Consider the following 15,334-nt stretch of genomic DNA (forward strand, 5'->3'; position numbering starts at 1 on the left):
GCAGCCTTATGGGAAGAATTGCAAAGAAAAAGCCACTTTTGAAACAGAAAAACAAAAAGAAAAGGTTAGAGTGGGCAAAGAAACACAGACACTGGACAACAGTTAATTGGAAAAGTGTTATGGATCTTAAACCCACTGAGATTTTGTGGGATCAGCTAGACTGTAAGGTGCGTGAGAAGTGCCCGACAAGACAACCACATCTATTGCAAGTGCTACAGGAAGTGTGGGGTGAAATGTCACCTGAATATCTGGACAAACTGACAGCTTTGGAGTAGTTTAAGGAGTTCTGAAATTTGTTTTTCATTATAATAGTAATTTTTCATGTTATTAATGTCCTGACTATACATTGTGATCAGTTGAATGCCACTTTGGTGAATAAAAGTACCGATTTCTTTCCATAAGAGCAAAATCTGTACATTATTCCAAACTTTGGCAACCAGTATATATACTGTATATATAATTTTTATTTTTAATTATTTTATAGGTATATCCTATGGCTGTAGTGGCCACTGCAGAACGAGGCCTTATTGTTTACCAGCTGGAAAATCAGCCCTCAGAGTTTCGACGTATAGATTCACCTCTGAAGCATCAGGTCAGTGTTGGTTTATTTCTTAACACTTCTTCTTTGAACTAGGGTTGTGTAAAACTACCAGTTTTTTTATAATCAACTTGTTGTTCGATTGTTTGTATGTCTGTTGTCCTTAGTGTTAAGGATAATGTATAATATAGGCTCCTTCATGTTCATGTGACACCGATCAGACGTCTATATAGTGGGAAATATGGATGCTAAGCACAGCAGTTCAACATGGTAACTAACAGATATTCAACAAAAATATAGGCTAAATAATTATAACATCGTACTGCACAAAACTCTCAAAAGTAAGAGAAGTAAGAAATAAGAAAGGCTCCTGTACAGAGCGGCACAAAACCATTTGTGCACATCGTGAACTCAGAATGACGCACTTCAACGTAACCCGAGCACTCTGTGTGATCCTCGCTGCGCAGTTAAAAGTGCAGAACTGCTAGGTAATATTGCGGGTAGACATATAGTTTATGATATCAATCAGTTTAAACCTTTTTTACTGCAACAATTTAATTAAGCAGTCAGCAGTGTCAGACAGAATCAGCCAACGACTTCTAAATATGAAAACATCACTCATAGCAGATAATTTAACGCCCGACAGTAATCATCTTGTAATGTGTAGATGCAGCGCATTGATGGCTTTAACAGCAGCAGTGCATAAATGGACTAAACCTAAAGCATTAAAGAGACTAAACTTCTTGTAGAGTGTTTTACTGTGCTGACTATTATTCAATTTTAAGCACAGCAGGCTATAATCACACAAAAATGCTCTCCAAGAAGTTGTCTCAATTGATCAGAGAATTGCATCTCCCATTAAAACCACCACTACTAAAAATATTGATGTTAATAGTCAACCACACTAACTGACTAGTCAGTTGTTGGACGAAAACTTGAATCGCGTAAACGGTTCAAGCTTAATTACACATGCATAGAGTATGGAAAATCATGTGATAAGGGTAAGTGAAATAGGCCAAAAATTTTATAGTGATTTATTTATTTATTTTTTATTATTTTTTGACGATAACAGTATACAGTATATGATGATATGGCCTGCACATTTTTATGGACGTGTAGGAATGCATTCAAGAACTTCTGAAAAAAGTATGAAAGTTCCTTTTTGGAATGATAAAACCATGTCCAAAGTAGCCTAATGTTAGACCTGTCAAGTGCTTTGCAATGAAAAATAAACTATCAGTAAATATTAAAAATAATATTTGATCTGTTTTATCTACTCTTATTACGATCCGATCACATGTGGTAATGTGAGACACATCGCTGTTTACACCTGGTTGCTTAAATGCGTCTCCTGTGACCACTTGTGTTCTGATTTGGAGGGGAGGGTCTCTGTTTCATGACAACATACATCAATCACTATGTCATTGTGGTGCTGCATGATTTTAAAGTGCAACAAAGTCAAAAAAGATGAAGAAAGCACAAAAAAACAGTGATCTGTTTCTCACAGATGCAGTTGAAATTTAACCAAAGCACAAATGCAACATGTCAAGCAGAATTGTTATTTTAGTGTTTTACCTGTATTAAAGGAGCTTCAGGTGTCCATGCTTCTCATCTGACTTGATATCAGACACGCTAAAGAAGTGATCTGTGAAGTGATTGTGTATGTACCTGTTTTATTATTATTTTTCAATCGGACGGTTATTTCCTTTTAAAGCCGCCCATAACCTGCAAAGTTTAAACTCTTGTTTTAGCGCAGTGGTTGATTGACAGGTGTGGGGTGCCACGTTACTGCTGCAAGGACACATACAGGACAGATTAGCATTTACTAGAGGTCTGCACGGCATACCTAAAATACATAAAATCATTTATGCAGAGCTACGCGACCGCTAGAAGCCTGCAGTCGGCTAAGGAACGTCGCCTTGTTGTACCAACCCAAAGAGGCACCAAAACACTTTCCCGGACATTCAGCTTCATCATAACACGTTGGTGGAACGACCTTCCCAACTCCAACCGTGAAGCTGACTCACTCTGTCTTCAGAAAACGACTAAAAACACATCTTTTCCATGAGCACTTAACCAGTCAATAAAAATAAAAAAATTCCTGTTGCACTTTATTCTGTTTTGAATACTATTCTGATGCTAGTGAAACTTTGTAATACGGCACTTTTCATACCACTATCTCCTTAAGATGATTCTCTTATGTTTTCCTCTTTTGTAAGTCGCTTTGGATAAAAGCGTCTTCCAAATGAATAAATGTGAATGTAAAATGTAAATGCACGGGCCTTAAAATGAAACCCGAGACCGTGTGTCCCTTCCTGGCCCGAATGATACCATCAGATTTTTGAGCCCGAACCCAAAATCACTCAGTCTTTATCATTTCTTTAATAGGCAACATCCGTAACAGTATTGTAATTGTAAACACACAGTTTTAACAAGGCACAGCAGCCCCACAGTAGCCTACACTAGAGCAGAGGGGGAAAAAACTTTTCCTTAGCACTGAAACGTTGCTTATTGCAGAACAATATGGATTAATGTTAAACAGTGTAATGGTCACCTCTTTGCAGCCTGAACTTGAACATTGAATCTTAGTGACACATGCGTTTTTGAAACTTGAAACTCTTTTTAACTAGGCACGGTGTCTTAAAATGTGTCTGTCCTGCATTAGATGCTGAAGAAGAAGCGAAACGCGATACAACAGTCAAAGACATTTGTCTAGCATGTGTTTACAAAAGAAAACAATCGTAAAACAGGGCAGATGTGTGAACGGTCACTAACTCATCCTTTCACACGTGTCTGAGTGAGAGCGGGTGTGCGAAACGAGTTCAGTGGGCCTGTTTATTTTACAAACCCAAACCCTACCTGAAGTCCTACTTCGAAAAATTACCCGACCCGAAACCCGACACGAAACCCGACACCCGACAGGTTCTCGGGTCCCGTCAGGCCTGGGTCAGGTTGCAGACCTGTAGCGTTTACACCTCAAATGCGTTTTTGACCACATTCATATGTGGTTTTTGTGATCAAATCACTAAACATTTTAGACCCCATACAGACCTGTATTTAGGGCTGACATCTTGTGATCGGATTACCCGAAACACATCTTAGTACCAGGTGGAAACAGGGTCTGTGCGCTTGCTTTGATTCTGAAGCAAACCGCTCCATCATGTATTTGTTTTGGATTTAGCCTTCCATTAGGTACTGGAAACCTTTTTGGCAACTAAATAGCCTATTAGATATAAATGCACTGTTGAGGCGTTAGATAATTATTCCTGAGGTAATTTACGCGATCACTTCTCTCTTCGTGTTTGCAGACGTACGGATGCCCGTAGGAATGCTTGACTGTGTCAGCAACAGTAACTAACGGCAGCGTGGCTTCTAGCGGAGGGTCAGTTTCACACCACGTTTTATTAACACGCTCCTAATTTTCTCTCAGAATGTGATTACAGCAAGAGTTTTCTCTCTCTCTCTCCCAGCATGTGCTGTGTGCACATGCGTCAGAAAGAGTGCTCTCATCCAAGAATGTGACAAAACAGCACATTTTAATGCAAAAATAAATTCATTTTGCATTTGACTTGATGTTCTGTTTTCATCTTTCTCCATGTTTGTTCGTCTCTCACTATCAGTCTCACATGCATTCATGTGGAGCAAAGTGCATACAGATATTTACATACCGCAATATAGAAAATTCTCTACCGGTTGACATTATACCATTGCAATAAATATCGTCATACCGCCCATATTTAATTTTAAACAACATGTAGAATGCGGCAGACAAACACAGACACTATGACACATAGAAATTAGGGGTGTAACAATGCACTCACGATTTTGGTTTAATACACAATACTGAATTCATGGTTCAATACACAATTCTGAATTCAATGGTTCAAAACATGATACTGAATTCACGGTTCAATACATGATGCTGAATTCACGATTCAATACTATCTCAATACTTTAAAGCCAGAATCAAAAAAAGCTAAGATTGGCCCTTTTTTTATTTTTTTATTTTTATTATTATTTCTTCTAAGACATGCAAAAGAGTTATATTCCTTACTTGTAAAACTTAACAAAAAAAGTTTGTTAAAAAGGTACAAATATATGTATTGCATCAGGGATGGACCAGGACATATAGTGCATTCAGAAAGTATTCAGACCCCTTCATTTTTTTCACATTTTGTTATGTTGCAGCCTTGCTAAAATGCTTTAATTAAAGATTTTTTTTTTTTTTAATTTTTTTCACCCAATTTGGAATGCCTAATTCCTAGTGCGCTTTTTTTTTAAAAAATTTTATTTTTTAAAGTCCTCGTGGTCGCGTAGTGATTCACCTCAAGCCGGATGGCGGAGGATGAATCTCAGTTGCCTCTGCGTCTGAGACCATCAACCTACGCATCTTATCACGTGGCTTGAGCGCGTTGCCACGGAGACGTAGCGCGTGTGTAGGCTTCACACCATCCACCGCGGCATCCACGCTCAACTTCACCATGCGCCCCACCGAGAACGAACCACATTATAGTGACCATAAGGAGGTTACCCCATGTGACTTTAACCTCCCTAGCAACCGGGCCAATTTGGTTGCTTAGGAGGCCTGGCTGGAGTCACTCAGCACGCCCTGGGATTTGAACTAGCTAACTCCAGGGGTGGTAGCCAGCGTCTTTTACCACTGAGCTACCCAGGCCCCTACAAAAACCAGATTTTTGATAACATTGCAAATTTATTAAAAAGAAAAAACAGAAAAATCACATTGACATAAGTATTCAGACCCTTAACTCGGTACATAGTTGAAGCAACTTTGGCAGGGATTACAGCCTCAAGTCTTTTTGGGTATAATGCGGCAAGCTTTGCACACCTGGATTTGGGGATTTTCTGCCATTCGTCTCTGCAGATCCTCTCTGTCAGATTGGATGGGGACCATCGGTGGACAGCCATTTTCAGGTCTCTCCTGAGATGTTCGATTGGGTTCAAATCTGGGCTCTGGCTGGGCCACTTAAGGACATTCACAAAGTTGACCTTAAGCCACTTTTGCATTGTCTTGGCTGTGTGCTTAGGGTCATTGTCTTGTTGGAAGGTGAACCTTCGGCCCAGTCTGAGGTCCTGAGTGCTCTGGATAAGGTTTTTATTAAGGATATCTTTGTATTTTGCTGCGTTCGCTTTCCTTCAACCCTGATCAGTCCCCCAGTCTCTGCCACTGAAAAACACCCCCACAGCATGATGCTACCACCACCATGCTTCACTGTTGGGATGGTGTTGCGCAGGTGATGAGCGGTGCCTGGTTTCGTGCAGACACGACGCTTGGAATTGAGGCCAGACAGTTCAATCTTCGTTTCATCAGACCAGAGAATCTTGTTTCTCACAGTCTGCGAGTCCTTTAGGTGCATTTTATGTGTCTTGCACTGAGGAGGGGCTTCCATCTGGCCACTCTGCCATAAAGCCCAGATCGGTGGAGTGTTGCAGTGATGGTTGTCCTTCTGCAAGTTTCTCCCATCTCCACAAATGATCTCTAGAGCTCAACCAGAGTGACCATAGGGTTCTTGGTCACCACTCTTACCAAGGCCCTTCTCCACCGATTGCTCAGTTTGGCCGTGGCGGCCAGCTCTAGGAAGAGTCCTGGTTGTTCCAAACTTCCATTTAAGAATTATGGAGGCCTCTGTGCTCTTGGGAAACTTCAATGCAGCTGAATTTTTTTGTAGCCTTCCCCAGATCTGTGCCTCGACACAATCCTGTCTCTGAGCTCTGCAGGCAGTTCCTTTGACCTTATGGCTTGGTTTTTGCTCTATGCATTTTCAACTGTGAGACCTTATATAGACAGGTGTGTGCCTTTTGCAGATCGTGTCCAATCAATTGAATGTGTCACCTGTGGACTCCAGTCAAAGTGTAGAAACATCTCAAAGATGATCCAGAGAAATGGGATGCACCTGAGCTAAATTTCAAGTGTCATAGCAAAGGGTCTGAATACTTGTGATATTTTAGTTTTTTCTTTTTAATAAATTTGCAGTTAGTCATGTTTTTTGCTTTGTCAGGAAAAATACAGGCTTCTCTGGAAAAAGACGGTGTGGTTGTTTCAAGGAGCACAATACGACGATACTTGAACAAAAATGAGCTGCATGGTTGAGTTGCCAGAAAGAAGCCAATGCCACAAAAAAGCCAGTTTACAATATGCCCGACAACACCTTGACACGCCTCACAGCTTCTGGCACACTGTAATTTGGAGTGACGAAACCAAAATAGAGCTTTATGGTCACAACCATAAGCGTTATGTTTGGAGAGGGGTCAACAAGTATTGTGCTCCTTGAAACAACCACACCATCTTTTTCCAGAGCAGCCTGTATTTCTCCTGAGGTTACCTGTGGGTTTTTCTTTGTATCCCGAACAATTCTTCTGGCAGTTGTGGCTGAAATCTTTCTTGGTCTACCTGACCTTGGCTTGGTATCAAGAGATCCCCGAATTTTCCACTTCTTAAGTGATTGAACAGTACTGACTGGCATTTTCAAGGCTTTGGATATCTTTTTATATCCTTTTCCATCTTTATAAAGTTCCATTACCTTGTTATGCAGGTCTTTTGACAGTTCTTTTCTGTTCCCCATGGCTCAGTATCTAGCCTGCTCAGTGCATCCACATGAGAGCTAACAAACGCATTGACTATTTATACACAGACAATAATTGCAATTTAAAAAGCCACAGGTGTGGGAAATTAACCTTAAATTGCCATTTAAACCTGTGTGTGTCACCTTGTGTGTCTGTAACAAGGCCAAATATTCAAGGGTATGTAAACTTTTGATCAGGGCCATTTGGGTGATTTCTGTTATTATGATTTAGAAAGGAGCCAAACAACTATGTGATAATAAATGGCTTCATATTATCACTATCCTTAAAACTTGCATGATCAGTCATATTTCCAAAATCAATGCCAAAATTTCACAATTTCTGCCAGGGTATGCAATCTATTGAGCACAACTGTACATACATATACATACATACATACATACATACATACACATACGTAGTGCAAATCTAAATACAAATCGGTTATATACAGAAGAGGTAGAATGTGCTGGATAATATAAAAAGTCTAAGCTGTGTATTGCACATTAATTATTTCTCAAAGGGGCAGTTTTAACTGTTCATGAGATGGATAGCCTGGGTGGAAAATTTTTTTCCTGTGCCTGACGGTTCTGGTACTCAGAGCTCTGAAGCGTCGGCCACTTCAAAAAGGTAGTGGGCTGGGTGAGTGGGGTCCAGAGTGATGATTTTTTTTTTTTCAGCTTTTTTCCTCACTCTGGAAGTGTATAGTTCTTGAAGGGAGGGCAGGGGACAACCAATAATCCTCTCAGCAGTCCGAACTGTCCTTTGTAGTCTTCTGATATCTGATTTCATAGCTGAACCAAACCAGACAGTTACTGAAGTGCAGAGGACAGACTCGGTGACTTCTGAGTAGAACTGTATCAGCATCGCCTGTGGCAGGTTGAACTTGCTCAACTGGCGAAGGAAGTACAACCTCTGCTGGGCCTTTTTCACAGTTGAGTCAAAGTGGGTCTCCCACTTCAGGTCCTTTGAGATGGTAGTGCCCAGGAACCTGAATGACTCCACTGCTGCCACAGTGCTGTTTAAAATGGTGAGGGGGGTCAGTGTTCGGGGGTCCTCCTAAAGTCCACAATCATCTCCACCGTTTTGAGCGTGTTCAGCTCAAGGTTGTTTTGACTGCACCAGACAGCTAGCTGTTTCACCTCCCTTATGTATGCAGACTCATCGTCATCTCGGATGAGGCCGATGACAGTGGTGTCATCTGCAAACTTCAGGAGCTTGACAGAGGGGTCCTTGGTGATGCAGTCGTTGGTGTAGAGGGAGAAGAGTAGTGGGGAGAGCACACATCCCTGGGGGGAACCAGTGCTGATTGTACAGGTGCTGGAAGTGAATTTCCCCTGTCTCACAAGCTGCTGCCTGTCTTTCAGAAAGCTGGTAATCCACTGACGGATAGACGTGGGAACAGAGAGTTGGTTTAATTTAGTCTGAAGAATAGCTGGGATGATGGTGTTGAAAGCCAAACTGAAGTCCACAAAAAGGATCCTTGCATATGTCCCTGGTCTGTCCAGATGTTGCAGGATATGATGCAATCTCATGTTGACTGCATCCTCCACAGACCTGTTTGCTCTAAGCAAATTGAAGGGGATCTAGAAAGGGTCCAGTGATGTCCTTCAGGTGGGCCAACACCTGTCTCTCAAATGATTTCATGACCACAGAATTCAGGGTGACAGGTCTGTAGTCATTAAGTCCTGTGATTTGTGGTTTCTTTGGATGGGGATGATAGTGGAATGTTTGAAGCAGCATGGGAATTCACACTGCTCCAGTGATCTATTGAAGATCTGTGTGAAGATGGGGGCCAGCTGGTTAGCACAGGATCTAAGACATGCAGGTGAAATGCCATCTGGAACCTGTGCTTTCCTTATCCTTTGTTTTCGAAAGACACAACACACATCATCTTCACAGATCTTAAGTGCAGGTTGAGTAGCGGGAGGAGGGGGGTTGCAGGAGGTGTTGGTGTTTGTGTGAATTGAAGGTCAGAGCGGGTGTGGGGTGTGAGATTTGGCCTTTCAAATCTACAGTAGAACACATTCAGGTCGTCAGCCAGTTGTTTGTCCACCACAGGGTTGGGGGCAGGAGTCCTGTAATTCGTAAGTTGTATCATGCCACTCCACACTGATGCAGGGTCGTTAGCTGAGAACTTGTTTTTCAGCTTCTCAGAGTATATTCTTTTAGCCACTCTGATTCCCTTATTCAGTGTGTTCCTGGCCTGATTGTACAAGACTTTATCCCCAGCTCTGTAAGCATCCTGTTTGGCCTGATGAAGCTTCCTGAGTTCTGCTGTAAACCATGGTTTGTCATTGTTAAATGTTAAATAAGTCCTAGTAGGAATGCACATATCCTCACAGAAACTGATATGATGTTACAGTATCTGTGAGCTCATCCAGATTGGTGTCTGCAGAACAAAAACACTCCAGTCAGTGCAGTCAAAGCAGGCTTGTAGTTCCAGCTCTGCTTCATTGGTCCATCGCTTTACAGTCCTTACTACAGGCTTAGCAGATTTTAATTTCTGTCTGTAGGTTGGAAAAGATGAACCAGACAGTGATCAGATAGTCCCAAAGCTGCTCTAGGGACAGAGCGATATGCATCCTTTATTGTTGTGTAGCAGTGATCCAGTATATTTCTGTCTCTGGTTGGGCATGTAATGTGCTGTTTTTATTTGGGCAGTTCACGTGTGAGGTTTGCTTTGTTAAAATCCCCAAGAATAATAATAACTGAGTCCAGGTATTGTTGTTCCATGTCTGTGATTTGATCAGCCAACTGTTGCAGCGCGGCATTCAAACACGAGTTTGGCGCGATGTAAACACTCACCAGAATAAACGAGGGAAACTCCCACGGCGAGTAGAAAGGTTTACAGTTAATAAAGAGCGCTTCCAAATTAGGACAGCACATCTTTAACGTTGTTACATCTGTACACCAACTTTCATTGATGTAAAAGCATGTTCCACCACCTCTCGTTTTCCCCATTAACTCCGCGATGTGATCCGCTCTGAACAGCTGAAAGCCCGGCAGATGTAACGCGCTGTCCGGAATGGCTTCACTCAGCCAGGTTTCTGTGAAGAACAAGGCAGCAGAGGTTGAAAAGTCCTTGTTTGTGTGGGTGAGATGTATGTCGTCTGTTTTGTTAGGGAGAGAGCGGAGATTCGCAAGATGAATGCTCAGCAGCGCTGTTCAAAATCCACGCCGACGGAGCCTGACCAGCGCGCCTGCTCATCTCCCTTGCCTGCGTCTCCCAAACAACACAGCCGCGCCTCCAACTAAAATGTCCAGCAAAACATCTGAATATTGAAAATCCGGTAAAAGATTGACTGGTATATGCTGTTGAATGTTCAGCAGTTCGTCTCTGGTAAAACTGACTGGAAAAAGATTACTAAACACAGGACAAACAAAAACAACAAAAGAATAGGAGCGCTCCACACCGAGGCAGCCATCCGTGGCGCCATCATGATAATCAATAATTTGGTCTGCTGTTTGGTATTATGCCTGCATAGTATTTGGTCTTTATACTTTTATATATTTAATGGAATACTTGCACTGAGCCTCATGACGTACTTCCGCTTTGAAATAGTGCGGCCCGCTAGTTTCCAGTTAAATGTATTTAAATGCGCCGTAGTTGCCTAGTTCCCGAAACAGCACTTAAAATGAGTGTTCGAAAGAGTATTTTAAAGTACATCTTTTCAGAGATAGGACATGAAATATGTTGAACATTACCGTATACAGCTTCAAGTTTCAGTGGAAGAACAGTTTTCAGAGCTTTAATTCACCCTGAGCCGATCTGAAAATGGCTGGTAAAGTAGATACTCTACTCCAATCCAAGCACATTTCACAGTTTCTCCACACACGGAGGCCTGTAGCAGACATTTATCCATAAATCAGCTCGAAACACAAATTACAAAAGGTTGAATGAGTCAAAGGGTGTCAGCACAAGTGGCGCTCTTTGAATTGAACAACTACGTACTTCAGACACTGCTATGATCTATGTGTAAGGGAGGAGAAAGATGCGATGAATGCATGCATCAACCTGTTTTTAATAATGTATGTTTTAATCCTTATTTTGTGTTTTAATTAAAAAGTACTGTATATCAATAAATGTTGAAATGCAAATCCATAAGAGCTGCTAAAGATAATGAGTTATAATGTTTGAAATAGATTAAATATATGTAGTGTGGTTAAATTTACAATATTTTAACGCAGTTATTTATTTAATTTGATAATACAATGGCTTCATCAGAGTGTTTTTTTAAAGCATGTTCATAACAGTTAATGTATTTATTTCTGATTAACGTATTTTTTGATCCATATAAATAACAAAGAAAAACATCCCTGTGGTCACAAATGATTATAGACACACACACACACACACACACACACACATACACAAAAAAACATACAAATAAATAATAATAATCACACAGATTTAAAACTAAACTTCTCTCTCCACTGCCCCTCCATAAGAGCTCTCCAAAAACTTAAAATAGTTACCCTATTTCCCAACAAACAAATGTAAGTTACCCAGTCTTCTAAATGACACTTCCTCAAAAGCCGCCACCCTTCCAATCTCCGTGCACCACTCCTGAAATGGGGGTGCTCCAGCCGAACTCCATCCCCTTAAAATAATTTGTTTGGCGATCAATACACTGGTCAGAACCCAAATTTTTATGTGTTTATTCCCCACATCCATGACCGCCCCATCGCCCAGAACACAACGAAATCCGAGTGCCCAATACATCACACATTCTTGGATCTTAACACCACAAAAAACATGGGTTTTGTCTCCATCTTCTGATTGGCATCACCAACAGGTGGATGTGTCTTTAGATTGTATAGGCTTGGTCTTAGAGGTGGTCTAAATAGAATCGATGTAAAATCTTGAATTGCATAAGGCGCACCCTTGCATCTCTAGATGCAGACTTGAAATTTTTTAGAACCTAGCTCACACTCCTTTCTCCAACACCAAGTTTAAATCTTTCCCCCATAATCTCTTGACAGAAGTTAAAGCTCTGTCCCCCATATTCTGAATTAGCAGGGAGTAATACACTGATGCCTCATGACCTTTTCCAAAAGCAGTAATCACCACTCCCAGAGTATCTACTGCTTTAGGGGGGTGTATGCTACTCCCAAAAATAGTACAGAGCAGGTGGCGTAGCTGTAAATACCTAAAGAACTGAGATCTGGGAATCCCAAAATGTTGAACCTAATTTTCAAAGGATCTTAACACTCCACTCTCATATAGGTCACCAAGTGTATTAACTTCCCACACAATCCACTCTGACCAGCAGAAAGGGGACTTATTAATACATAATTTGGGGTTCAGCCATATGCTCGAGGAAACATTTAAATAAATGTCCGAATTAAACACTCTGGACACTTTTGTCCATACCGAGTGCAAATGCGAGATAACGGGGTGTAACTTTTCCGATAAGTTTGATAGGATTTGCAGTGGCGAAATAGGGGCAAGAACTTCCTGTTCAATACAAAACCAGGGAGGAGCTCTCTCTGGTGGAAGTGACCAATGAGCCAAATGTCTGAGACCAAATGCATAATAATAAAACAAAGTCTTGGGTAGGCCTAGCCCACCTTTGTCAATCAGCCTATGCAACTTACTGAAATGTAATCTGGTACGTTTACCATTCCAAATGAAGGACTTCACTACGCTATCAAATTGCTTGAAATAAGAAAGGGGGACATCTACAGGAAGAGTTTGTAGCAGGTAGTTGAATTTCGGAATACAATTCATTTTAATATATTTAACCTTCCCAATCATAGAAAAATGTAATGAAGACCACCTGCCCACATCACTCAAACCTTTTTATTAAAGGGTCAAAATGAAGTAACTAAATCACACAAATTTGCAGGGAAAAAAATGCCCAAATACCTAATACTGTTTGGGCCACTGGAAGGCGCCCGGCTGAAAAGCCGTTACTGGGAAGTACGCTGTCAGACCCAAAGCTTCGGATTTAGAACAACTGACTCTGCATCCTGATAACTTAGAAAAGGAATTAATAATTCTGTGGAGGCAAGGCATAGATCTAGTAGGGTCGGAGACGAATAATAAAATATCATCTGCGTAAAGCAAAAGCTTATGCGCCATACCTCCCGCCACCACCCCTGGAAAATCATCCTCCTTTCTTATCGCGGCTGCTAATGGTTCCAGGGCAAGTCGGAACAATAATGGGGAAAGAGGGCAACCCTGCCCGGGTGTCCCATCCAGATTTAAATAATCTGAAATTAATCTATTTGTTTGTACCGCCGCTACCATGTGTCTATAAAGTAACTTAATCCATCCAATAAAAGTATTCCCGATCCCGTATATTTCCAAAATCTTAAAAAGATAATCCCATTCTACCATATCAGACGCCTTCTCGGCATCAAGTGAGATGGCAGTGAGCAGAGTCTGATCATTCACCACTGACCACATGATATTGATGAAACGCCTAATGTTATCAGAAGAGCTCTGGCCCCGAATAAACCCCACCTGATCTATATGTATAAGAGATATCATAACTTTATTTAATCGGTTAATTGGTTTTTGACAATATTTTAACGTCTAGCTGGATCAGGGAAATTGGACGGTAACTCTTACACTCATTTGGAACTTTGTCCTTTTTAAGAATCAGACTGATCCGGGCTTATGTCATAATTGGCGGAAGCTGTCTATTCTTTAATGATTCCGTATAAACTTCTAACAAATGTGGAGTCAGTTCTGTAGCATAAGATCTAAAAACAATTCAGCGGCAAAGCCGTCTGGCCCTGGAGCCTTTTCTATAGGCAAGGCCTTAATTACCTCGCCAAGCTCCTCCAAGGTTATCTCAGAATCAAGAGAATTATTTTGCTCAGTTGTCAGTTTATGGAGTTCTAATGGTTCCACAAAGTTTCTAATATCTTCATCAGTAGACGAAGATGTGGAACTATAGAGATCAAGATAGAAATCTTTAAAAGCTTTAATATCAATGGCCGAGGTAAATATTTCACCACTAGCGGATTTCACTGAGGGAATGGTAGAAAAAGACTCAATCTGCTTTATATATCTAGCCAAAAGCTTCCCTGCTTTGTCCCCCAACTCAAAGTATGACTGTCTTGCCCTGAATAACCAAAACTCCACCTTCCGTGACAAATATGTATTACATCTGTATTTCAATTGGGTCAATTCTCTAAGGCCATCAGACGACATTCGGCGCTTCAGCTCTACCTCGGCACTTTTAATATTCCCTTCCAACTTCACGAGTTCTCGTGCTTTGGATTTTTTGGTGAATGAGGCATACTGTATGATCTGGCCCCTTAAGAACCGCCTTAAGTGCCTCCCAAGCCACACCCACAGAAGATACTGTGGACCAGTTGGTCTCCATATAAACATTGATTTCAGCCTTTTTTTTTTTTTCTGTCCCCTTTTCTCCCCAATTTGGAATTCCCTCATGGTGGCATAGTGACTCGCCTCAGTCTAGGTGGCGGAGGACGAATCTCAGTTGCCTCCGCGTTTGAGACCCTTAATCCGCGCATCTTATCACGTGCCTTGAGCGCGTTACCAGGCCAATTGGTTGCTTAGCCTGACTGGAGTCACTCATATTTCAGCCTTTATCGTTTGTTGAAATTCAGGATTTTGCAAAAGGGATACATTAAAGCACCAACTATATGATTTCCTCTTCTCCAAATGTGGCAACACCTCTAAACTCACCAGGGCGTGATCTGAGACTAAGATGTTTCCAATTGAGCAATCAACAACAGATGAAATGAGGGACTTGGATATAAAAAAAAAAATCTATTCTAGAATAAATCTTATGTACTGATGGAAAAAATTTATAGTCCCTACCAGATGGGTTCAAAAGTCTCCAAATATCTGTAAGACCAAGATATTTACACATCCTGTGAAGCGTCAATTTTGCTCTAGGGGGCATACACACATGCTTCACTATGATCAAGGACTGAGTCCATCAAAAGATTAAAGTCTCTGACCAATATTATATCACGAGGGGTGCCAGCGGCTTGCAACATCCCTTCAAGATCTATAAAAAAGCCCTGATCATCAGTGTTGGGTGCATCAATATTAGCCAAAATAAGACTTTGCCCCTGAATTTCTGCTAAAACTATAATGACTCTTCATAATTTATCTTTAATCTGTTTGAGACATTTGAATTGTAGATGCTTAGTGTAATTACTCCCCTGCTCTTACTTAAGCCAGCACTAAAGAAAACATGTCCACCCCATATCTTCCCAAATTTTTCA

At 41.2% G+C, this 15,334-nt stretch overlaps 1 protein-coding gene across 5 annotated transcripts in view; it reads left to right on the forward strand.

Annotated features, from left to right (window-relative positions):
• LOC127446054 (mRNA export factor-like) overlaps positions 1–15,334 on the forward strand; it is a 77,313-nt gene that overhangs the window by 48,081 nt on the left and 13,898 nt on the right. For all 5 annotated transcript variants that reach the window (XM_051706680.1, XM_051706682.1, XM_051706686.1 and 2 more), the window contains one exon: positions 485–592. In XM_051706680.1, coding sequence (XP_051562640.1) covers positions 485–592 — 108 coding nt within the window. The remainder of the gene's footprint in view (positions 1–484; positions 593–15,334) is intronic.

Source organism: Myxocyprinus asiaticus, chromosome 9 (assembly GCF_019703515.2).
Source record: "Myxocyprinus asiaticus isolate MX2 ecotype Aquarium Trade chromosome 9, UBuf_Myxa_2, whole genome shotgun sequence".
NCBI classification, from domain to species: Eukaryota; Metazoa; Chordata; class Actinopteri; order Cypriniformes; family Catostomidae; genus Myxocyprinus; species Myxocyprinus asiaticus.